The sequence below is a fragment of the Pseudopipra pipra genome, chromosome 1 (assembly GCF_036250125.1).
Source record: "Pseudopipra pipra isolate bDixPip1 chromosome 1, bDixPip1.hap1, whole genome shotgun sequence".
Taxonomy (NCBI): domain Eukaryota; kingdom Metazoa; phylum Chordata; class Aves; order Passeriformes; family Pipridae; genus Pseudopipra; species Pseudopipra pipra.
This window is the reverse complement of record NC_087549.1, coordinates 119,964,179-119,990,857: the sequence shown is the minus strand read 5'-3', so window position 1 is coordinate 119,990,857 and position 26,679 is coordinate 119,964,179. Positions and strand designations below refer to the sequence as shown.

The following is a 26,679-nucleotide window of genomic DNA, read 5'->3' as shown; positions in this document are numbered from 1 at the left end:
TACTGACTGCAACTTTACAAAGTTTATAACATTGTTAGTTGTTGAAAGGGGTCACTGTATGTTTTCAATGGTCACCAGAACTTATTTTTCTTCTTGATAGGGAAAACCAGCACCTTTTCAGATTTTAAAACCCTTCACCTTTTCAAAAGTGATCTTTTCTGGACAAATTGTTACTATAAAGTATTTCCATAACATAGATATATAAATACAAATAATGTGATATTAATTAATTATATGTATAGATAATTATATTAAGAGAGTACAAGTAATATATATGACAAAAATATTAAAACTTGCCTAAATTATAACAAATTAAATTATGCCTGGCAATTTCAACTGAAAGTCTGGAAGAGAACTCCTGCAATTTTAAGTGACATTTCCTTAAACCCAAATTTTTTATTAAAGGTTGATGGGGGGGTGTGGAAATAGCCAGCTTTGCACAGGTAAGGCACACAATTAGGCAGACTGAAGATTAAAGTAGTTCTATGGGACTGCTACAAGTTTTAATCTTTCTATGTAAGCTTGAAGCTCCATATCAAGGATTCTGCCTCAAGCTACCTAACAGGTAGGTTTGTCCAAGATCAAAGAATCAATTCAGTACTTCAGTCACGAAGTTCCGCTTCAGGTTTTTAGTTTAATTGTATACTGTTTTACAGGACTTGCAGTTTGTCTTAGTACAAGTAAATAGGGAAAAAAAGATGAGATTTTTAACATTTGCAGCTGATTCTAATTATATTCTGTGCATTTAAGCCAACAGGCAAAGATACTTAAAATGATACAACCAACTCTGGATGCCATCTTCTATGTTCAAATTTAATTGTCTTCGTGAAGGCCATTTCAGAACCAAAAGCAATGATGCTAACACCTACCTATAACATATACACTATAAATTCTTTAAACTAGAGTTAAACTATTGAAAGCTGATCAAGCTACAAATAAAAATAGCTATAACTGAGAAAGCTTTCTACAAAGAAATATTTTAAAGCAGAACTACACAGTATTATAAACACTCATAAGTCTGGAATCCAAAATTTCAGTACATATATCTTTAATTTCTAGTACATTAAATATATCTCAATAAAAGCTACACAGACTAAGATGTACATAAATACTCCTTTGGATGTGCATAGAGTTATTTTTTTTTCCATTAACAGGAACAGAACATACCAGATAAAATAAGTAGTTCAATAATTTCTGCATCTCCCAGATAGGCAGCAGCATGTAAAGGGGTCCTTTTCTCATTATCCTGTGGTAAGAGGGGGGAAAAAAGGTTTTATTTAAAATAAAAAAATATGTTTCAGCATTTTGTATGTTATGAAAAAACACTGCATAAAAGTGCATCTTCCAAATATTGTACATTTCATATTTTAAAAAACATAATTACTCTAAAGAGACTAGTCACATTTACTAAGACAAGCATGCTTCTCCCAGGGGAGCTCTTAATACTTTCATAGTCAACTGCTGTTTTTCTGATACACACAGATTGGCAGATGCTCATCACATCTTCAGATCAACCCATCAGTTATAAATCACCATTCACTTGTCTCCAGAGACAGGAACTTGAGTCTCTCCTACATTGGTAAAATGGTGTGTCATGTCATATGCAACAATTAGTGAGAAACATTTTCTTTGCAAAGTTTAAAGATAGTGTTGAAAGTTATTATTTTAATAGAAAATAGAAAAAAGGCTGTAGTGCATAGGGGCAAAAACATTGAAACCCGATTTCAACTGTTTTGTTTACTGCAAACAAGCAAAGAGAAGGTAGAGATGCAATTTATTTTGCAAAAAACACCCTGGAGGATGCAAGTAACACCCAGCACTCTTAATTAGTTCAGGCTGATCTAATATCCTTAGGAAGGTACAAGGATCTTACTTAGACATACACAATAAATACTGATGATTCTCTTTTGAAAGATTAGTACAAAATATTCCTCAACTCTTTCAGGATCAGTGCCATTTCCCCTGCATCAGTTTATAGCTTAATCAGAAAAATAAGATCACATCACAGTGAGTGATAAAAATGAACAAGAACCAACCAGTTTGCTCTCTGAGGGAAGGCTGCTGAGAAATCAGAAAAGAGACAGATAATCAGTCAGCATTTGGGTTCTAGTCTAAGCTCTACTTAGATGTCTAGATCTTTTCTGTAGTTTCAAGGGGCAAAGGATCAAGATTATATGCAGCAAGAAACTTTAAGTCACACGACATTGATATTAATTCAACTACTGTGTCCAGACTATCACAAAATTAATATACATTTTTTATTGACATCTTATTTTGAAAAGCATTCCTCTCCCTTACTAAAATAACCTTATTCAGTGAATCCTTACTTGACAGCTAGCATCACACAAGAATAAAATTAAAGTACATGGCAGGAGAGACCCAAGAAGTTCTTCTAACACATAAAAGACAACTTCAAAACTTAGAACATTCAACCCACACCCCTCCAAGAAAACATCATCATACACACAAGCCCTTGCCCCAAAACAACCTAGTGCTCCTGTTAGTCCCTGCTCAGAAAAAGTCAAAGCTACACAGTTCACCATCTCATCCATGTTTCCTAACAGAATTTTTTGAATTACACACAAGTCATTCCAAACTGAGCAGTGCAAACCTGACACTGATGCACCCTAAGGAATCAATACTACCTGCTTACCACTAGCACCACATAATGCCTCACCAATTTTTTGCCACTATGTCTCAACTGCAGATTACACATGTAGGATAAAAAGAGGCAGCCTCCTGGCACCAAGGACTTGCTATCTATGCAAAAAAAAAAAGAAAAAGAAAAAAAAGGAAAAGAAAAAAACCCTGGAAGCACAAGGGAAAAAAGAAAACCAATACATATATTAAACTTGCTTTCTCAGCTCCAAGACGAGCCAGTAATGAAAATCAGTCTTCATTCCTCCAGTATGCAGAAGCAGAGATACTATAGGTAGCTAATATTGAAGCCTTTTAGATAATGTTAAACATCCTATAAACTACAGATTAAGGAACACAGAAAAATGAGTATGACAGTATACTGCCTGCAATTTCATCACAGCATTAGAGAAAGATGAGCCATGAGCACATTATTCTGTAGACACAGCATTTACACAAGAACATGAACAAAAACTACACTCTCCCTCTAAAGGGCAAAACATTATGATTAAAATTTTCATCACACTTGTGTTGTTGGTTTCTTTATTTTGGGTTTTTTCAGTTTTCAACATCTCAGTGACAGAAGTAATACAAGTAACTAATGAGATAGAATGAATTGGAAATCTTCCAATAAAACACTGGACAGAAAGGAGTTGTTTGTCTAGAAATACATTAATCACTAAGCCCGAAATATATTCTCCTGAAACATTCAGGGTCCAAATTTCAGATAAATTTCAGACATGCTTCTCCAAAAAATCCAACCTCTATTAACAAAAACCATTGAGCATCCTGAAACCACCAAGATGCAAACAAGAAAGCAGCTTAAACACAAGCAACATTTCCACTCCAACACTTCTGTTTCCAAGCTGTGAGTTTCTAGTCATGCAAATATTTCAGTTCTGCTGCTCTTAAGCTGACAACTTGAAAAGACTCAAAGCCCAACTCCCAGTTCTGCAGCAGGGAGTACAAACTGGAAGCTCACGTACGCAGGAAGTTGGTGGAGCTGCCCCTACTCTCTGCAGTGCTGGGATGCTCAGGGCTTGTCATCTTCTGGGTCACCTCCAGAGTTTGGTATTTCAACAATCTCAAGCCCCAGGGTATCCAAGGACCACAAATATTCCACATGCTGAGGGTGCTTTGACAGAAGCCCTGACCTTTCTTTTCCCTCTAGTTTCACAGCTCACATTTTTTTGATGCTTCTAAACATTTTTTTTTAATTTAACTTCTCTGTGTGAAAGTTTTAGGTGTAGCATTTAAAAACCTGGTTTTCAGAACTTGTTACAGAACCAGAAATGCTGAATTCAGCAACCTCTCATTCTCATTTTGTTCCATCTGAAGTCTTACACTTTGTTAGTGAATTTTAATAAATGAAATCTGACTAAACTGAAAGAGAATTATGTATTTTAAATGCTACTAAAGTACTATATAGACAAACTACTTTTTATTAAGAAACAGTAATCATTTGATGACCAAATTTCATCGACAAATACAAACTAATGCATATGAAGGATTACACTAAATAACACTGAGAAAGCTTTCAGCTTCAACAACAAACCTTAGAAGCAGACATCTTGCAGCACTGACACATCATACTAATATAAAGCACTGAGATATCATACTAATATAAATTCTGACCCTAGTATTCTTCCCTTAGTTTCATAAATTTAAACGACATTAAAAGAAAAATTTCAATAGAGAAGGGGGTTTGCACATAAAAGTCACTGTTACACAACATGTAAAATCTAACACTCTTGGTACTATTTAATCCCAAATATCACAGTGTTGTGGCAGTATTTGACAACTCAGAAAAGCAAATGTTGTGTCATCTTCATTTTCCAATTCAAAAAACTGCAAGGCAAATAGGACTATTACAACCCTAAATCAGCTGTAATGGTAAGTAAGGAAACAGATCAAGTTGCATTAGGCAGGTTTTACATAGTTGAAAGAGAACTTTCAGCTTTTTCAAACTTGTTGTTTCCAGTAGAAACAACAAAGAACTTCATATTCCCAATAAGAAACTCCCAAGTTTAATTCCAGATATTGGTCAATGCTGTCAACAAACCAAAAGGCAATAAAATGGCTCAGTCCTTAAGGAATCAGTTTTCAGAATGATAGTTCTGTGTCACAAAAAGCCCAACATCAGATTTATATTTGCCTTTGGATTGCATTACATGAAAAATATATAATCCTTCCATTTGCAGTACGCTCATTTATTAAGTTTTCCAAACATTTCCTCCAAACAGGAGTTTGTATAAGGATTACAACATGAGAAATTCATAGAAGAAGGCCTTATGACCCCATTAAACCCAAATCTGGAATAAGGTGACATGGATAGTGGTACTTAATAAACTCTCCTAACCTAGAACCACAGTAAGGTCACCTTTGTTTCATTTTACCTAAACTGGAAGCTTTAATTGCTTCACTGGTTATTTTATGGATCAAAACTTGTACAGTGAACAAATCTGTGCTAATTTAAAGACACAGGTTTCAAACCTACCTCTTTTCAAAGAAGTAAGTGTCCTCTGAGACACAACAATTTATTCCTGATTTGTTTTGGGTTTTTTTTGTTTGTTTGTTTTTTTATTCCTGGTTTGCTATCTCAGCAATTGACTTAGAGTAACTACTTAAAAGTACAGAGAGATTTTTAAGCAGCTAGATGCTTTAAAGGCTGATTTCTTATCCCACGCATATCCAGCAAGATTGCAGTAACCAGTCCATATGGCTTCCCCAAGAGCAAAGTTCATTTTCCCCTTCAAATAGTTCAACATCTATCGATCCAAAATCTTTCAATTAAAATACTTTTTGGAAATCCCCTTCATAAAAACTCCTCTTTAGCCTACCTGCTCTTCAAAACTAAATTCTGCAATAACACTTCAAAATACTCTCATTATTTCATGACTGCACTTACAAAATACTATTTAGTAGGTGTTTTGTGCTGTATGACTTGTCAGCTGTCTGCTTCCAGTGCCATCTGCTCCTGGCAGAAATCAACCCTAAATACACAATCATAAATCTTGAACGAGTTTCAATTCCAACATACCCTGTAGTAGCTCTAATAAACACTCCTTTTCAGTGAAACGATTTTTAAATATAACACTTAGTGCATTTTTCAGTTAAGTTAAAAAACATGACTTTTCAAGCAGCAGGATGGGTAACTCCCGGGTTCACAGATAATGTTTAAGAATATGATTACAAAGTATTTCTAATTCTCTCATAGGGTCCAGTACCACAGAGGTCTCTCCCTGTGTGAAGCCCCAGTGCTACACTTGGGAGTCACCAGAACACAAACCATAGTTGCAGATTTTGCTACAGTTTTTAGAATTATCATCTGGTAGAATAACTGTATACTCTAACTGAATTTCTTTGTTCCTTCACACAAAAAAGAACACATTTAAATATTTGGCTTTTACATTTCAACTTTAAACTTCTCAAAAGTTTACTTTAGGTACTTAATTCTCTAAACCAGGTCACTAACTCTTTGGAAGTATGTTCAATCACAGTAGTGTCTTAAAAACACATAACCAGAATCTGAAAATTAATGAACTTAAATAAGAAGAAAAAGATTAAGTACTAGGCTTGTAATTCTATGACAAATTAATTTTGTATCCCTACGCTACCTTGAGTGTAATTCATCTGCTATTTCTTTGGATTTTCCCCCAATATTTCTTAAGTCAATTCACAGAACTTTGCATTGTCAAAATTTAACACATTTCTAACTAATTTTATTTAACATATTTTTTGGAAGCAGACCTCTATTTTCCCACCATATTTCAAATTTAAGATGTATACTCAATATAGAGAGCAAGCTAACAAATTACACAAACGGTCTTCTGCATGCTTAAAAAGGGGAAGAAAGCATGCCAGTAAAAACAGGTACTACATAGCTAACCACAGTGTATCCTTCGAAGGCAAGTAAGATACATCATAGTTGAAAGGATTAGATTTGTCATGCTGACTTCATTAATTTCTTGAACTAATGCTCATGTGACTATTTGTATGAACACTTGTACTGCATTTGAAAGAAACTTTTTTTGAAAGCCCAGTATTAAACTTTCACTAGTAAGACTTTATCATTACACATTACATTTCAAGGCATATCTTCTACAGGCCATCTCTTGGGGCAGAGCAAATCTAGACCTCCAAAAAAACTGGGGAGGAACCTCTGCCCTCTTGCTCATTAAGACAGCAGTGACCAGTGACTCAATAGGCCTTTCTTGTAAAGAACAAGAAAACACAGTGGCTTCAGCAACAGGGGTCACATCAGCTGTAATCTGCCAAACCCTAGTGTTGTTTCTAGTTAAGATCTTCAGTACCAATTTAATAGTGCATGCTCTTTGACTTGATTCTACATAATAATAACAACAACAATAATAAAAAACCATCACACCGTGGACTAAACCACTAAATTTCATGAGTGCCATTTGTGGCACTGTGAGCTTGTGGAGACCTTAAAAAAAGCGGATGGCAGAGGTAGGTATACAATAGAAAATAAAATGTAAGTCAGAAGAGAACTACAAAGCACCTAGAAAAAGGTCATAAAAGCACTGCTTTGGGAAAGACCAAAAGTTTACCTGAACGTAACCCATTCTAAGCACGCATGTTTCTGAAGAGCACAAACTCACAACTTTCTAAATTGCCACAAGGAACAAAAATAAAAAAATAAAATCTCATAACAAGATCATTTTTAGTGGATCTACAGTGACACATAAAGCAACCAGAAAGCACTGTACTTCTAGCATGTTAGAAGAAAAGACTATTAGCTGTATAATTGCAAAGGAGACACTAACTCTCCTCTCCAAAATCTGATTTTCCAAATATCAAAAATCAAACACTCAGCAACTGCAAATGGACAGATTTTGCATATGGGCATATTTCAGAAACTGGATAGAAGTTTAACTTGTCTGGGTGAATGGGCAGAAGAGGGAAGCTCATGTTGAGTGGCATTAAAAAATACAGAAATTAAAAAATCTGATCTATTCTGATTTAATTACTTATGGTGGTGATAAAAGGCTAAGAAATTTGGCTATAAAAACTATCAAGCCATACTCACATTTCCACCATGAAAAGTGAACAAATAAGAACAACAAAATGGACCTTGGTCAGTAAACCTCTTTCCCGGGGACAATAGGGTATCTGCCATGGTGAAAGTCTTCGGGGGAAAAAAAATAACTATCACAGACTGGAGTTTTAGAGTCTATAACAACAGTGACACTTGAAAACACCTTTTATAAAAATTGCATAAAGAATATCAAAAGTCCAAGTTACACGAGCAAACATCAGACCTCAAACTGCCCTTGTCCAAAAGACAATCTAGTCTTTAATACTGGCATTCAGCAGAACAACTTGAGAGGAAGAGGACAGGAGAAAGTTTGCTGTTCTAACTGTTATTGAATCCCAAACTTTCATGTCCATAGCAACTCAGGGAAGTGCAATTTTAAATATAATTTGACACTACACTCCAAAAAAGATTGGTAAAAAAGGAACCAGAAGTTAAGAACCATTCATGTTGTTAAATAACACTATTCCAGACATCTTTTAATAGAAGAGTTAACTTCAAATGCTAGCTGTCTTACATCACAAGAATTAGGCACAAAACATCATTCAGGTGTAACTGTTTGAAGCTCTGTCCTCTTCAAACAGTGGCCCCAAAGAAAAAACACACAAAAATGAAGAAAAGTGAGTCACATCTAGAGCAAGGAACAGCTATTGAGCTTCAAACTCCATCTAAGATTATGACTGCTAGGCCTCACAGCCAGCTAAACTCTTAATCAGAAAATGAGAGTAAAAATTTCTCATTTAAACATGTACACTTAAAAAAAATACAAGTTATTTTGAGATGTTTTGGTAGACATTTTATCCTTGTTTCTCACAACTAGAAAGATACACAGCAAGAAGATTTTTTGACTTGTAGTCAAGTATTTCAAGAAGCAGATTTTGAAACAACTAAACATCTCTGTATTTTTCCACTTCCAAGTAATTCACCTCAAAAACACCTATCTTCAATTTTTCTTTTTTTGAAAATACTAAGGGGGGGTGCTTTTTGGAAATAGATGTCTTCACATACCCTTTAACTTTATGTTCCCTGCAGGTTTTGTAATGTTGCCATTAAAATACTGCTGGTCAGGTTTTTGAACCCATACACTGAACAAGCACAGCTTGTAAGAAAAGCTGGACCTAGGTGCTTGTTCTATAAAGATAGCTACATAACAGTTTTACATGCTATGTAGATGTTTTTACATAACATATAAATGTTTTTGGCTAAATTATAAAGGCTAGGATTCCTGTGGGTGAATTCAAGCATTCATTTGGGTATTGGATAAGGATCTGAATAACTGAGCAGGTTTTGTGAGCTGCTCCTTTTCACTGAAAGTTCCAACATCAAGAATTTGGTCCCATTTATTACTACTAAAGGTTACTGAATTCTTGCCCAATACACGGAATGAATAAAGAGCTATTCTGTACTCTTTGGTAAGAGCAACTTGATCTCACAGTGCAGCTGAAACATTTTGGATGTATTTTCCTTACTTTAACTCAGGAATAAAAATAGAGCAATCTTTAGGACCAAGACTATTCACTGATATATTAGATCACTGTGAGGAAGAGAACAAAAAAAATTAATTGAAATAAAAAAATACCCACCCATAAACCTCTACAATGTTCAGAACTCAGCTATATATAAAAACCCTCAACAAAAACAAACCCACAAAAAACAAACCCAAAACCATAAAAACACCCCCAAAAAACCAAACCAATAATATATCATTAAAAATACTTTATTTACCTTGGCTTTACCCTTCCCAAATGCCAAGTATATGATTTGTAAACATTTACCTGGTATATATAGCAGAAGAAAACCCCAGCTTTAAATCAGAATGTAGCTGCTGGGAAGAAGAACGATTAACTGTGAAACTATTTCTGAAAAAACAACGGATTTTCCATGAGAGCACAGTGATGTGGAGCACATTACATAACCCAGCCTGTGCTTGCAGAGTGGGCTGCATGAGGGACACTGACTGCCTCGTCTTACAGTGTCATCTATCAGTAATGTGTGAGGACACAAATAAGAAAATATGCCAAGAGAGAAAACAGTACAATACAGGCTCTGTTTATGCTCCAGTGAAAGATCACACACCACACTAGGTAAGGTATGCACATCTCCAACACAGTTTAAATCCAGCACATTACGTTCAGGCCACTGACACTTTTGTTCAGAAAAGCTGGGGGTTCTGCCCTTTTCATTGCAAAGGCAAGTGCTTGAATGACATCGTCCCATGTAAAACAGATAATTGTCTCACTAACTGCATTGTCTTGCTGACAGGAAAAGATGTGGTTTTCAGGTCTATAGTCTTGGCACCTCTTCTTGGAGCAAGCAAAAACATTTTCTTGGTGTGTGTTACGTTAAACAGCTTCATAAAGTAAGGTCATCTAGTTGCCATACGCAAAGTCCTTCTGTTAAGGAAGGAACTCAAAATAGCATATAACACAACCTGTGCTAATACAGAGGCAAGAAAAATATTGCAGAATACATCTATTCTGAAGAAGGAGAGTAAAATGAGAGTAAGAAAAACTTCCACCCAGTAAGGGTCTACAACAGAAAACGAAAAGTCCCCACACTGATCACAAAAGAAACCCAACAGAAAGCCTCTGCTAGTGAGGATCAAAACTCCTCTAAAACTGCTGGCTACCTCAGGATCATAGTATCTTACCTGGACTATTTCTTAAGCTAAGTGGACACAGGATAAGCTTAGAAGATCACTGTCATATAAGAAGAGCTTGCAGCGACTAAGGCAGGACATTTGCACTCCTTTGAGATAAGAAGTCAGCATCATATAATTTATAAGTTACCATAATTACATATACACACATGTATATAACTCGTATTTCATGCAAATAAAAACTGAAATTAAGTTAATGATCAGGAAGGATAATAATAAAGTAGGATTTTAAAAGATTGAAAAGAGAACAGAATATCACAGGTTTTAGAGACAGAAAGGCACAGGCTGATATCATAGGCCTGAGAAAATGCCCCCTCAAACTTCATAATCCAGACAGGTATTGTATCTGAACTTTTGGGGCATACTCTTCAGCAAGATCTCATTGCAGTGACCTTCCAGTTCATTTCACCTGACACCAGTACGAGCCTTTTCAGGTCCTACCAACAGCGAACAAGAGTCCTCCTCCTCAGGCATTTATGGGATAGCCCTCCCTACATCACATAGAAACAAATGAGAAACACTTTCTTTTCACCATTTTTGATATACATCCATCCTTTATTGAAGTAGATGTAAGGAACTTAAAATGCCTATCTACCTCATGTAGAGTCATGAAGGGCCAAACTGGACAAAGGAAATTATGTTTACTGAGAGCATATTAGATATTCCACAGCAGATATGTAAGATAGATTCAACTGTTTGCAAAGTGGAGAAAATTGTCTTCTTCAAAGGTATGTTGCATACACACAAAGAGTTTTTTCCCAGAAAATTACTACAAATAATCAGGAAATTCAAATCCTATCTTGCTTTTACCAGTAAGGCATTCTTTAATGACTGTGTCCATGTTGGAAGCTAATGCACATTAAGTCTATTGAACTTTTTTTCTTTTCTCTGCTCTTTCTGTGGGGATGTTCTGTTCTCAAATACCAATCCTTTGCATGTCAGGCACAGCAACTGGCAGGAGTAACTCCAGTAAGCTCTAACTATTCAAGACCTTGCCTCTAGCTTGTTTTGTAAAAGCAGCAGGAAATGTAGAACTTTTATTATGCTTTGAAGGTTACAATCTTAAGCAGTAATCACTAAAAGTAAAATGGCAAATTAGACATGATCTACAAAATCATTATCACTAATAATCATACTGGAGACTCAAACACAAAATTCTTGAAACACTTTTAAATTTTAACTAATTATTCATGGTGCTCTACATCAATGACAATTTTTCAATGTTGAAGAAATAACAGCGACTGAAACAAAACCTGTCTCTCAAATCCCCAATTACTGTAAAAGAAATTCAGTCTTCAGCCAATACAGTAAAACATTGCCATGCAGACATCCAAGCTCTTTTGCCCAGTTTAGCAAACAGTAAAACCACATTAGCATAGAACTAGGCAAGCTTACTAGACCTGATGAGAAGGAGGATATGTTAGCCTGAGTAGCACACCACCCTAATATTAATTCATACTGAAGTCTCTAAAAAATAATTCTCATTACCTGCACAAGGCAGCACCATGACATGTGTAAGCACAATATACTTTTCAGAGAGTCCCATCCTTTGCAATGGTAACTTTTTGAGAGCTACTGTCCACAAAACCCGCTGTACTGAGTAGCAATTTGCTGATGTCAGTCAGATTATCCCATAGCTCTGTTGAAGGTTTGTTTGTATCACTCTAATAGGAGTGATAACTCAATACATCTGAAAATCTCATTTGCAGAGGCTAATTAGAGTGTTATTGACATGAAGCAAGGAATTATTCCTCTTGGAACTGGAAGGTTTCTCTCATTAAGCATTTCAATTCTGAAGAAAAATGCCTAATTATACATTTGTATTTAAAACATCTTGAATCTATTTCTACACCAGAAGAGGAACTCAACACCATTTGGATGCACTTAATATTGAGGCTGAAAAAGATGATTCAGTATAAACCACTATAAAGAAAGTAAGATATCTGATTAATCATTACAGATGACAGGCTTGAAAAACATTCCACACTAATGAACAGGAAATCCACAACTTTAAAGTTAAGTTACAGTAAATAACTTCTATATTATGAATTTAAATCTGCTTTGAGTAGCTGGTGGATACTGTTTACAATATACAAGTGGCAGCAAGTTCCCACTACACTTGGAAGAATTAGCCTCCTAAGTTCTCCATTTCTGAAATCAGTCAGGTTTCAGGTCAATGGATCAAACAGCCTAATATCCAATCCTTCAGAAGCAGAAGCAGCTTTCCTGTAGAAAAAGCTTCCCTACATTCCCTGCAGCAAAATTTCTTCTTATCTCTTCAGATACATAACACGAATATTCATGTTATTAAGAACTCACTTAATTCTTTAACAAAATAAACCCTGGACACTCCCATATGGTAGTCCAGAACTCCACCTCCTACTTCAAAAATACCTCATTAAAACTTGAGTATGTTTAGTGGCAAGGTGTTTTACAAGCTTTGCGTCTTCTTAATAGAACACCACACACACTGGCCTGTGCTATTCACAAAATGCCCTTCTAAAACCAATTCCTAGACTTTTTAAAGTTTAAAACCAATTCCCTTAGACTTCCTAGACTCAATGTGGAGTTCAGCTCCACATTAAAACCTGATGCATGGCTGCAAGTTCTGAGCAGCCACAACCTGCTCCTGTCTGCACAAGGCCACAAACACTCACTCTAAAACCAGAATTCTTCACAGAATCTTCCTTCGATTTTTCAGATACAAAGAAATTTCAATTAAGTGGACATGTTATAAAGCAGGAGAGTCTCATATGACTCATCATTTCTTCAGGCTGATCACATAGGAAATGGGGGTTCCTGATTGTGGTGGAAACATTTAGAAAGTTTAGTACAGAGACTGTCTAGAAGCAGGAAGCATTGACATACACGTTGGAAAAAAGTCCAAGCAAAAGTTTAAGGAGAAAGAAATATCTTGCTTTTGCTCTAGAGCTTTATTTTACTAGAAGTCTGTGGGCAAGCAGGATAGAGAAGATGAGCACCACCATTAGTCTCTGAGATTATATACTGTTTTCTTCTCTCCCAAACATTTGCAAAATATATTTACATTTACCTCACCCAAAATGAAAACATATCAAATTAAATAAAGCCATCAACTATTTTAAATGCCTCTATCTAATTACAGATGCTCTCTCAGTTCTTAATAGAGATCTGTTCTGAGCAAGAGATAGGTATAATTATTGTTATTTAGATAATAATAAAAATCCTTCAGTAAGAAGTTAGCAGAAGGGTACGAAGGTACACAGAGCTTAGTTTGTGATTTATGCCCATCGTGAGTTCACCTCCTCTTTCTGAGGTCTCACAGGCCTCCCTTTGCCCAATATGAGAATTCTTGGCCTCTGCTCCAGCATCTGAAGCTGGGTTCCAGGCAGAGGCTGCCAGGCAGCAGCTGCTGCCCTGAGTAAAGGTCTGTGTTTCTCAGCAGTCTATTTTACTGGAGGAATTCTCTTTATTAGTGTTTGTTTATACAGGAATGTTTTATTTCCTCTCTGACCTCCTGCAGTTACTTCAAAGGACTTGTTCTCTCTGTCCTTTCTTTATATGCCTTCTGTTGTTGACACCAGATAAGCAACCATACTTATAAAAAAAAAAAATATAAGCTCACATTTTTTATTTAACTGGTATGCACTTATATATAGGCATACACACGTATATATGTGTTCTTTCAATATACAGTTCTTATTTGCAAGTATATATGTCTTCTTTCAATACAGAGTTCTTATTTGTAGGAAAACTTACAGGGAATCCCTGTGTTTAATAATCCAAAGGATGAAACTGAATTAAAATAACTAGTATCAAACTCTAAGTTATAACACATCCTATGCTCTCATCATGTTAAAGTCTTTCCAACTCACAAGTACCTGTAATTTTATCCCCTAAATTCTGCTACACTCCAAATTAAAAATAAAAACAGATTACAAACTATATTCATCCAAGCAGAAACCTTTCTAGTGGAAAAAGAAACAGTTTCAAAGTTGAACAGAATTTCAAATAGATAAATAATATAGAAAATTTGCAAGCTGTCTAAAAATAATTTTTCTTCTAGATTTGATTGCTGAAACGTGAAGAGATAAATATTAAGAATCACATGAGCTATAACAAACACTCTATAAAAGATGGGAAACTAAATTTGCCGTTATTCTAATTATCTCTGAGGAAAAAAAGCATTCTCAATATAGAAGAAAACTTACAAATATTTCTATGCACTTTATTAACACTTCAAAACTCACCATTTTTCCCTAAATACTTCTTTGCTATGATTAGAGACTCAGGCTATTACAACACTTTTGGAAAGAAGACCTTAAATTTAAAATTCATTTTAATAGGTCTAAATTGTGCACTCCTCCAAAATTTTACTGCAGCTACATTTTCACAGTGTCAGTCTAGATAGTTCAAGTTACAATAACTATAGCGTCTCTTTATTAAATGATTGTCTGCAATTAATTAAATCAGCAAAAGACTCAATTAAAAAAAGTAACCAATAGTTTTAGAAAAAAAAACAAACACGCTAGATCGAAACTCTAGCAATGGTCACAGTTAAGAAAAGTTCATAACCTGATCTATTAAAATAGGAACTAAAAAAAATAAAAAAACCCTGGGCTTGTCAGAATATTTTACTATTTTCTGTGTGTCTTTTTAATTCTTCCCTCACATTCAAATCAGCAAACCAAACAGTATGTCTGTCCTGCCAGGGAATACAATAAGATGCTGCTCCACAGTAACAAATATGTTAGTGTGAGCTCTTGTTGCCAACTTCAGTTGCCAATGACAAAGTCCTTCATGTAAATAGTCTACGTTGCCTGCAGGAACCCGACAAAATAGTTACCAACACTGGATGTGAGGCATGTCTGGGACAAACAGACTGATTAGCAAACCCATAATCTCACCTCTTCAGAAACACAGCCTGAAGAGCTAAAAACTGTGCACAGTTCCTGCTTAGCCTCTGCTACATTACACTAGTTTTTAACTACTACTTATTCTCAACAGTTTAGGTACAAAAACCAGAGGGTGGCTTTGCTCTGACTGCCAGAAGCTTTATCGAGTAACAAGAGGTATGAATTGGCCTGGAAAATTATTTCCCTGCAAACACACTCTGAGAGGACCAAATCTCAAACCATTATGAATAAACTCTTCTCTGATCAATGGTCACAGCATTCCTGAAGTGGAAAGGAGTACCATTCAGACATGCCTGTCTTCCCATTGCCTTTACCTGGTCCATGCAGATCTCTGAGCAAAACTGTCATTTTGCTCCCCTGTTCTCCAAACTATTTTCACTCCTTGTTTAAAACACCCTCTCTGAACCTCTCCCTCATCAAAAGCACAGAAACAAGGTACTGCAGATCAACTACCACTATTTGAAAAGCATCCTGTATTGACCTCCTTTGAGGGACTTCTTCCAGTTGCCCCAACCAGCAAATTCTTTCACTTAACAACAAGGCACTGAAAACAAAAGGCATAGCTTAAACACTTTACACATGGCAATTAATGCAGAAAGAGGTTTTTAGAAGCATAGTTAAGTCAAACGGAAGTGAATTTATACTTGTAGTTGTAAGCATATACACTTTTTATAAAAACAAACAAACAAAAAATTCACATTATTAATTGGTAAAATAACTTACAGAAAGATAATGAACACAAAGGTAAGAAAATACCTAATGATTATTTTTACCTCGCTATGCATTATGGTTTTCATTTTATCTGTTTTCAAGCAAGTTCATGATACTTATTTACATAAGGTTCTTACACTGAGAGATATTTCAACATAACTGCTGAATTAGAGAGCAATTACAGTTTTCCACAGAAAGACATATAAGAAAATTCTTTTAATGTATCAAATAGGTATAGGATTCGTTTGTATGACCAGAACGTTGAACCGTATTAAATTCTGTAGAATGTTCCATATTGTAGCCAGGTAATTCAGGCTTTCCTGTTCTACACTACTCTCTCAAGTATGCACAAAAACACCTGTTACTCCAGTACTTCAACTTTATACTGTTAAGTATAAAGATGAAAGCCAGGTGACCATACATTTATTACCTATTTTTTCAGTTTAACCTCTTTTAGGACTTTGGTGACCAATACTATCGTCGCAAAGAATCTTTACTGCTTTTTAAACTTTAATTTTCATTATTCATTTTTAAATTACTAGTATATTTGACACCCTCAATAATCTAATTCTCCTGGTACCCAGATCTGATGCTGTATGAGGAGTCCTAGACTTTTCACTAGACTTAACAAACCAATTTTCTTACTCTTTCAGTATATGCAATGACCTGTAGAGTAAGAGAAACAAACAAACAAACAAACAAACAAACAAAAAAAAAAAAAGAGGAAATCAAATAAGATTAATATTTTACCCTAGAACAACATCCAGCAGCATTGTCCTACTATGCAAATAACACAAAGAAGTTCCACAAACCCACATTTGGCAGGACTGGGAATGGAGCCCACATCTCAACCACAACAGTCATCCACGCAGCAACCCTACTGCTCAAAATACCAGTCAGACACATAAACTTAGCTCTCCTGTTTGTACCTAGCACTTTGGTGCTACAGGATCATCCACCTTGTCAATCCCACCAACAAAACACGGGCTTTATGGGCAACACTTCATTGCTGTCTAATACAGGTGGGGGTTATGGAGGGCACACAGAAGATCATTTCATTCAATTGGGGTTTTTTTCCTCTTCTTCACAAAATAGTAACACAGGTGAATTTTTATTTACTTTGTGGTTACTTACTACAGGAAACAGACATTAAATTAAGAGCTGTGCTGGATGGCCAATAATTCAGAATAGAAATCATACAGATAACCCTGATGGCTCCAGAGTACCAATGGCTGTAACGGTACAATATGAGGAATTTCACTTTCCATTATTACATTTTATGTTGGAAAAAACACACCAACTCACATATAAAGCAGCTTTAGAATGTGTCATAGTTTAAATCTATTTTAGTCTCACAAAGCACAATATAAAGTAAGATACAGGTGTTTAATGTTTAAATCACTTGTCACATATGTCAGTATTACTATTTTAAATAGGAACAGTGAGCACTTTTGAACAGAGAGAGATTGGCATGATTTTGGGATTCCTTCAAAAAAAGTGCTTGTTTGGCTTTAGGATGAGAAGAGCAAGGGACACACTGACAGCAGTCCCAGAGAGGATCAGATGTTTATCCCCTCAGCTAAGATCAAGTGCAATGGGGTTTTAAAAACTGCATATTGGATTACCCAAACTATCAATTTTCCTAGCAAAAAATAGTATCCTAATAGGTCTCAGGTCTAAGATAAGGAAAAATTGTTCTGATTTTGAACAATCACTTCAATAGTCAGATTTGCAACCTTTAAATCAGTTTTTGACAATGCACTGGTCTTCCCTCCACAGAATTATATTCTTAAATAATAGCTGAGAAGAAATATTCCATTTTCACGATCTTTTAAACTGAACATACATCGTAGGAGCTTTGACTACAAACAGAAATGGCACAGTTTACAACAGTAACAGGCCTCCAAATCTTTAAAAAAAAAAGCTCAAACGAACACTGATTTATAAAATGCAATGCTGAAATAATTTAGTTAGCTAAAACTAACTGCTGAGAAGTACATAAAATTCAAACCAGCCCCACTAATCTAATCAGCAAGAGCAGGAAACGTTGAGGATCCCCATTAACTAATAGAAATATTAAATGTGTCCATTATAATGCAAGATTTTCCTTTCTGTCAAGTCTCAAAAGCTCAGGATGGTACCAAGAAATAATAACTTTTTTTAAACATACATATATACACACACATATACATACAGAGCATAGCAAAAGCCATGCATATAAAAGCCATGCATAACCAGTCTGACATATGGGATGTGTGTGATTTAAGCCTCATTCATGAAACAAGCAGCTACAGTTACTCAAGCTTTCTTGGGGAAAGAGGAGGGAGAAGCAATCCCTTCCCTTCTGTTTTTTCCATTAATTAGAGCCTCAGGAGAGTTCACCTTCCAAACAATCCATTTGAACAAAGTTCCTACAAATCAGTTTTATCTATAAAAAGCTGCACATTTCCATTTTGCAGAGAGGGTAAGGCTTTTTGAACCACAGTTTAAGCAGACAGGGATACACTCAATTTGCTCTTTCTTCACGAAAGATTACAACACCAGACAGAATACAATACATACTTTCTAAAACTAAACTGAGCCTGTGACTCAAGAGGCTGGTGTGGCATCAACAATCTTCTTCCTGAAATAGTCCATTTGCCATCTGTACAACTTACAGTTACACACAGCAACTCATGCTATGAGAGACCACCCATTTCAGAATGTCTCTAAATATAACACTATGGTAGAAGACATCATCTGTTTTAAGAGTAATGCTCTAATACAGTCCAAACTGGATGCAATATTTAGATACTACCATAACATCAAGTAGTTACCACAGCCTAGCTTTGGGAAGCCAAATACACAGATTCAATTCACTTAGCTTTAAAAGTGAATTAAGCCAATTGTGATTAATGTTAAAGAGAAAATATCATAAAAGCAAGGAGGTAAATTAAGTTGGATGATAATAAAAAGGAAAAAATTACCCATATTTCATCACTAACAACTTTCCTAGATGCATGTCACTGTCACAACAAAAATGTACAACAGCTCTATCTTCAGTTCACTTCTGGGCAAAATTAATTCACAGAATACTGCTAGGTCTCCAGTTACAGAGTCCAGCCCATGCACAGGGGAAGGGAGGATGGAAGGAATCTCAACTATTAGAATACAAACTGCAAAATAATTAGTTGCTCCTGAGAGGGGGAAATGACTCTTCAGAGGCATTGGAGGAAATGAGTCTGGAATTCAAACAACTGTACTGAAGCACTTGGATAGCAAAGTGGAAAAAAATCCAACATATACACTGGTCTAATACAATCCACAATGGTCAAAACAGCATATCATAATCCTTCTCTTTTTTAGTAAATATAAATAACTAGGAATAACTTCATTTTCTTCACTTTTCCCCTCCTTCTGTCTACAACAATTTGTAACACATAACTATGGGAAAAACTTTGGATCTAGACTATGCAGAGATATATTATCTCCAGCCAAGTACATATAGCCAATGAAAAACCCAGGAAAAGAACAAAATACACACACAGACAGACACAAAGAAAAATCCACCAGGCAGTCTACTTCATTTCTGTCAGATAATGGGAAAATTCATATGCTTGCTTAGTTCCAACAAACAGCATTTAAGGGATAAATGTAAATATAATATTAAATACTGTAGTAGACTAGGATTGCCATGGTGTGAACCAGTGCTCATGCATGATAAGCATCTGCCAATGCTGAAGAAGGTGGCTGTGAAAAAATTACATATTTGTCATGCATGGATTCTAACTACACCTTGGGTGTTCCTACGCTACAGTGCATGTATTTTGTTAAAGGAAGGTGTATAAACAGAATGGAATTAATGAAAAATAAGTATAACATAAAACCCTCCAGATTTGGACTATTCCACCTACAATATAACTACCTGGCAGCATGAAGTATCTCTCTTGAAAGGCAGTAACCAATTACAAGCTTTCCTATTTAAGCACATCTGCTGACTTTCAATTTATTTGCAACTGTTCGACAAAATTTGAGAAAGAACAAAACCCAAAACCACTACCACATACATACTGAAATCCAGCAGAGGTTTTTGTAATAGATAACTAAAAAAAACACAGAAAGATACTAAACTTAACTTTGTTTACAAGCTCCATAGCTATGAATGCTAAAACTGACTTCAACACATGGATAATATAAAGAAACAATACTGACTAACCACCTTTTAAAAATAAAAGTGGCAGTGTGAGCAGAGCATACACATGTAGAAGGATACATAGCTAATGCTCTCATAACTAAAGAGAACATTAAGTATTTTTGTATTATATAATTCATCATACAATCTTGCTTAAGGACATACAAAAATATTGAAAGAGGAAAAAAAAGTCTAACCTTATCAAACAAAACTTTAGATTGGACAGTAAGTTTGCTTGCATAGGGTCCTACTGAAGCTCTTCAAGACTCCCTTATACTGGGATTTTTCAGCTGGCATTTCTCAGCTACAAATTCTGCAGAATGCTTTTACATGTCAAAATAGAGATACCAAACCAAATATTGGATTTTGGTTTACATCTCTCCAGAAGAAAGTGTAAACAATTATCACAGTCTTAAATGGGCCACTAGGTAGCATCTAGATGTTAGCCTTTGTCTTTAAACATCACTCTTGTTCTGATGCATTTGGAAGAGAAACATAGGGGTCATACAGAGTACATATATTCCTGTAGCGTTAAGCCCTAAATGGTTTGTGTCAGTCTGCTATAATAATCAAAGCAATTTCTAATGCATGTAAAGAGTTTATGCTATATTATCTGGCATGGTGTCAAACATTAGAACTAGAATTTTAATAGCAATACAGCTGTTCAAATCTTGAATTTCACCCAATGGAACAAACTCAGTTTCATTTCAGTACAATTTTGACACCTGCAGTGCTTGAGTTTGCAGCACCACTAATAGGACATATAAATCCAATTTCTCATTTATACTAATATAATCATTAGGCTTCCCTTTTTAAAATCCATTATCAAACCAAACTACTGAAACCACAAGTTTACTATTTTCTTATAATTGTCTAATGTATACTATATGCTGTATTCAATTTAAAGAGAAGTCTACACAGCATCACACTTAACCAGTCTAACTTTCTGTAAGTTAGGCTGATGCAACTGTATAAACAAACTTTTCAGTTACCTAAGCACTGCAGAACTAACATTTACTAATATTTGAAAAGAATACAGAATTAGGTCTTTACTATCAACACAAACCCACAAAGCTATACTCCTGCTTCCAGTATTAAGTGTATGTATAGGCTTTACTCAGTACATAAATTTACAGCTCAAGAATTAGCAGTTTAAAAGTGATTAGTACAGCTAAAAGCTATACCAAAACAAAATTAAAACATATTCAAAGATAATGATTTTTGGTTTTACCTGAAAATTAACATCTTCTTTCTTGAATATTAGTGCTCGAACTTCATCAGGATCTCCATTAAATATAGCTTGAACCAATGGTGGCTGAAACAAAGCAAAAACACAGAATAAACCCCCATTTTAGGTTTTAGTGATACACATACAGTTTTTTGATACAACTGTATCAATGATAAAACAACATCCCAGGCAGTGAAATAAAGAAACCAGCAAGAGTATTCAAAATCAAAGAAATTCCAAGTTCTAAAAACTTCAAACACACAGACATAATCTAAGCCACTGACAATATATAAAAGATAGGAAAAAAAAAAAAAGAGTCCAGAGGACAAGCTTATAACAGCTGAAAAAAGCTGAAAAGGGAACACCTCATAATAACATGAGGGTTGTTCTTACTGCTGCAAATTCTATATAGCATAAACAAACAATGTCCTTTTGCATTAGCAAGTGACTGAAGTTACTGCAAGTCTTTCACCTGTTTAGACAGAGTGGGAAAGCAAAGTGCATCAGCTAAGCATGGTAACAAATTCACACAGGCATATCTATTACTAAATATAGCAGGATTTCTTAGTAAGTAAGAAAAGCTGCTGAGGTATACTAGCAAGATTTAAGCCAGTCAGTTGAAAAAATAAAATGATTTGAAGCAATAAAAGCATAACCCCCAGTGTTGATAATTTCTAGAAAGTGGTACCTTGAATCTAACAGTTATATCAAGATTGTGACTTATGTTAATTTTTATTTTAGCTTAGAATTTCTCTTGCTTAACTATATACTCTATCAGTTCTCAAAATAAACACAGTATATTATTATAATACAGTGATCACATCTGTTCCTAAAGTGGTACTGCATAAATGTACCATTGAATTGAGGAGTGGAGCAGGGAAAACCCATTTCTTTCAAATACATTTCGCCAACCCTTCTAAAAACCCTTTGCTATTACACAAGAGTTGAGACCTGTTATTGCTGCACCACAGATAAAGTGTATGAAAAAGAACAGACCCCTTGCAAATATAAAGTCTACCACTAAGTTTCAGCTTTTTCCATTCTTAGTAAGGCAGATTTTACCACCTTGTCTCGTTTCAACATTGTATGTATTCATCCTAATCTTAGGAAAATAACTATTGGTATTTGCGACAGCATCATAAGCAGGAAATATGCCAACAAACAACATGCCTTACCAGCACATTTCCAGAGGGCGATGGACGTAAAGATAAATTTTCCTGAGGCAAATTGGAAATAAATGTGGGAGAATCATCTTCCTCCTCCTCCAAAACAACAATACAGACTCGACTCATTCGAACCGTTTGAGTAAGAAAAAACAAACAAAAAAATGCTAGAAGTGGTATTTTTGGAACCAGACGGCAGGTATAGCAGTAGGGACCATAGAGGAAATACCTTCACCTGTTTCACATGCCCTCACAAACTTGCGAGTGCTACCGCTGTTGTATTTGCATTTAAAAAGGGACATTCCAATCCCCCCTCAAACTTCATTTTTCAGATTTAAGCACCCTGAGACGTTCAAGACACTGCTGAAAAAAAGTTGTTCTTTTAAAAATAAAAATTCCCTAGGTATCGAAACCACAATAACGAAACTGTGGAACAGCTGATAAAAATATCCCAAGATCCAATTCCATTCGAACAGCACTCACTGTCGCACACAGCTGTCCTTTCACGAGTAAATTTGTCTTTGTTAATGTCACAACTTCCACAGCGTCCTTCTACCCCCACAGTGAAATCATTGTTGCAGAAGACACGACTCGGTCGTACCGAGGACAGAACAAGGAACAATTGCCCCGAAAGAGGCGGCCGCAGCTATTCCCCGCTCCTGCAAGGTCAGTTTTAAACCAACCGTCGCAGCCCTTCTGGTGACTGAAAATAAACGCGCCCCCTGATCATCCTGCCGTTCTACAGCTTCCTCTCTCAATGCCACAAACAGCCCGGCCCCAAAAACGCATCTCGGTTCCAGCAGCTATTCAGGACCTGCTCAGAGGAAAATAATTCTTTCCCATGCAAGAAAAATAGCTGCAACGTGCAGCACGGCTGCAGCACATTTACATGCGATGAGTCAGAGCACAGGGACAATGAACTCCTTGAATAATGTTGCCGGTGGAATCCAGCCTCCCCAAACGATAGCGACGCAGCCGGTGTTACTCCATCAGGGACACAAGCGATGCGGAGCGTTCATTTTTCCTTTACCGGGCAGTAGCTGTGGCTTCTCCATCGGGGAATTCGCAAGGCAGAAACACTGTTGAGGAGGAATGCTTCAACAAAACAAGCTAGCTACCGCACACAAAAGCTCAAATTACTGCCTTAGACGACTTCTGCAAAAGCAGTTCATCACTCAAGTGTTTCTTTTGATCACCATGTGAATGCAGTTCCCATGATAGTCTTCATTCAGATTGAGGGGGAGGAAAAAAAAAAAGAAAAAAAAATCAGACCCCGTACGTCTTCTCTGAGCCAACTTCTTTATTCGAACATCTGTCACTGCGCCAACCTGATTCTCCTCTTCAGCAAGAGCTTCTGCTTATCAGGTTTTTTTCCTTGACAAACTGAATTACACAATCAGCAGATAGCCTTGCAAAGCTCAAAAAATAACCTGGTTGTCCGAGTCCGTAGGAGCAGAGCAGAAGCCACTGGCACGGCAGCGTTCCCCCTGAGCAGCAGCCTGGAGAGCAGCGACTGCAGCCTGGCAGGGTGAAATGCCTAGTAATGCTCACATGTCACACTTACCAGAGAACCCAGTCACCGCTCCCAGTGCAACTTCCTCTGGCACGAAAAAAAAAAAAAAAAGCGCCTTTTTCTTTTTTTGGGGGCAGTCTTTGCAGTTATGGCTGTGCCAGTTTGGTGACTAATGCAGCTGAAAACGTAAAAATCCTATAACTGAAGAAAGAGCGACTGTTTTAATATTTTCCACTGAAAGCCGCAAAGAAATGTGGTGTACTGGCTCTGCTGACTAACTACCGTTTAGGCAGTAAACAATTCCAGCACTTTAACTGCTTTCATATGGAACCGGTCAGAGCAGCAAAACAGTCCTCACTTAACTCATTGAAGACAAAAATCTCCCCATATAAATCCTCTGAAAATAAATGAAAAGTAAAATCTTAAAGCAATAGGTTGACTATTAAAAAGACAGATATTAATGACCAAACCCATGTTTTTTTGCAACTAGGACAAAGATATCCTTGAAAAAAATTACATCAATTATCATTTGAATATAATAATATTATTAAAATATACCATAAAAATAAAGTAAAATATAAAGCCCTACAACTTGCTGAATAAATACTTCAGCTTGTATCTGCTTAAATGGTGCTGGCTTGTGGGTGTATTATGTAAATGGCTTCTGTCAAAAGTTGCTGGATAAGCTTCAGTGTTACAGGAACAGAGGGAGGGTTTTTGCTCCTGCTGTGCAGCATAAAGGCAATTCTGATGTCCTTCAGTGGCTGCTAGGATCAGAATTTGTCAATGGAGAGCAAGTTTATAGCTCTTCAATAAAGTATTTGCACTCAGGTTTCACATATGAAGCCAGGCAGAGAGAAAGACAGGTTTAAATGGTGTGTTAAATGGTTTGGATATAAATAGACATATTGAATTCCCACCTTTGGGGGTCACAGGCAGGAAAAGCTTACATTAGCTGTCTTCTGCAATAATGTTTTCAACAGCTTCACTGCAACATAATATATTGCTTAAATGCCCCCCTGGTCCCCCCAATACTTCATGCAGGTGAAGGTTTTTTAAGTGCAAAAGAGCACTTTGGCTAAGGGCTCCCTGAGCTCAAGACTCCTGGCCTGGCAGAATATAGCATCAGTTTCTGATTCACCATGAAATTTCATATTAAAATTTCCCAAGTCTCACAAACATCTTCATAAAGATATTCTGTTCATTACATAGAGTCCAGTTGTTTTGAAATTTCATACTTCTGGTCTTCATTACAAAAAAACAATTATTTGTACTCTACACTGCTTTGTTCTAGCATTCCAACCATTTATTAAAAAGAAATAACACAGATTCACATGAATACATATGACATGTTCTTCTTGGCCACAGCAGAACCAGTTTTAATAAAAACATGGACATCCTCAAGGCTCAGCTACTGCAACACCCTAATGTCTGCTACACAACACAGCAACCCCAACATAGAAGACAGTTTGCTTTCTCTTTGTGACAAATATCCTATGGAACAGACATGGTAGCTTATTTCCATAACTAAAGCTTCATTTTTTAAAAAAAATTAAAAATCAGATTTTAAGGCTACAAGCAAAATACTGACAAAACCCATACTTGAGTTTCATACAATACACACATACTGGCTAGATAATGGTTTTCCAGCTAAGCCCGTATGTTTAGTGTAAATGAAGAGTCAGTACATTTATACAGTAAGCAAAGGCCAAGCGTTCCATATCCTTTTTGTTGGAATTACCAACTGGACATATTTCTAGGTAGAGATAATGCCCAATTTAGTTCAAATTAACTGAACATTGTCCATTTTTGAGCTTTGCAATTAATGGTCCAAAGTCACCTAGAAATTCTGAGAAAGACTGAAAGTCTTCACACTCAGTTAATTGCAAAAAACCAGAATATTTTAATCCACTCTGATAAGTATTCTAGAGATCTTAAATATTATTAAAATAAAATTAATATAAACTATTTCCAAAAGCAAGTTAACATATTGTATCTTGCCTAACATAATACATTTTTGAATGGTGACATTACTACAGTCAAAGAGTTAAAAGCCAATATGTCACAGTTTGCATTAGAAAGAGAACCAACACAACTGAGTCAATACTATATTGATGTCTACAGTAATTTAAACCATGTAAATAAGCAGACAAAAAAAAACCTTCTCACGCTAGGGCTGTATGTGTGCAGTTACTTCCATAACCAAAGGAAAACCCAGTTCTAGAAACATTTAGTTTTTGCTCACAATGAACTTGCATTTCTCCCTCCCATTCCCTTCAACCAAAAGTTGTGCCTTCACCTCAATGCAAACACCTTCCCTAATCATCTCTTCTTTCAACTTCAAAAAACCATCCAAGGTATCCTCTGGTGTGCAAAGTACAGTTTCTAATGCTACCTAACAGGTATTCTGAAAACTGAAAGCTGTTCACAATTCTACTGAAAGAAACTAAACCAAGGTTTCAATTTTTCAGCAGATTATATAGACTAACAACTTTTAGTGTGGGGGAAAAAGTAATAGTAACACAGAACAAAAGCAGAGTAGATTAAAGAGGATTAATTTAAGTCTCCTCTCCTCAAACTAATTTAGGAATCATAACAGATCTCTCCAAGTTATGAAGAATATCGCATCTGAAAAAAACCCTCTTC

General features: G+C 35.9%; 1 protein-coding gene across 7 annotated transcripts in view; it reads right to left on the bottom strand.

Annotated features, from left to right (window-relative positions):
- The window catches only part of ANKRD28 (ankyrin repeat domain 28), a 118,766-nt gene that overhangs the window by 52,135 nt on the left and 39,952 nt on the right, over positions 1-26,679 (bottom strand). For 2 of the 7 annotated variants that reach the window (XM_064673787.1, XM_064673805.1), the window contains exons 1-3: positions 22,533-24,044; positions 21,361-21,444; positions 1,168-1,246 (exon numbers count right to left, since the gene is read on the bottom strand). In XM_064673787.1, coding sequence (XP_064529857.1) covers positions 1,168-1,246; positions 21,361-21,444; positions 22,533-22,649 — 280 coding nt within the window. In that variant the 5' untranslated portion in view covers positions 22,650-24,044. Of the gene's footprint in view, positions 1-1,167; positions 1,247-21,360; positions 21,445-22,532; positions 24,048-26,679 lie in introns of those variants that run through there. The other 5 variants (XM_064673795.1, XM_064673815.1, XR_010434827.1 and 2 more) reach the window with 4 other exon arrangements.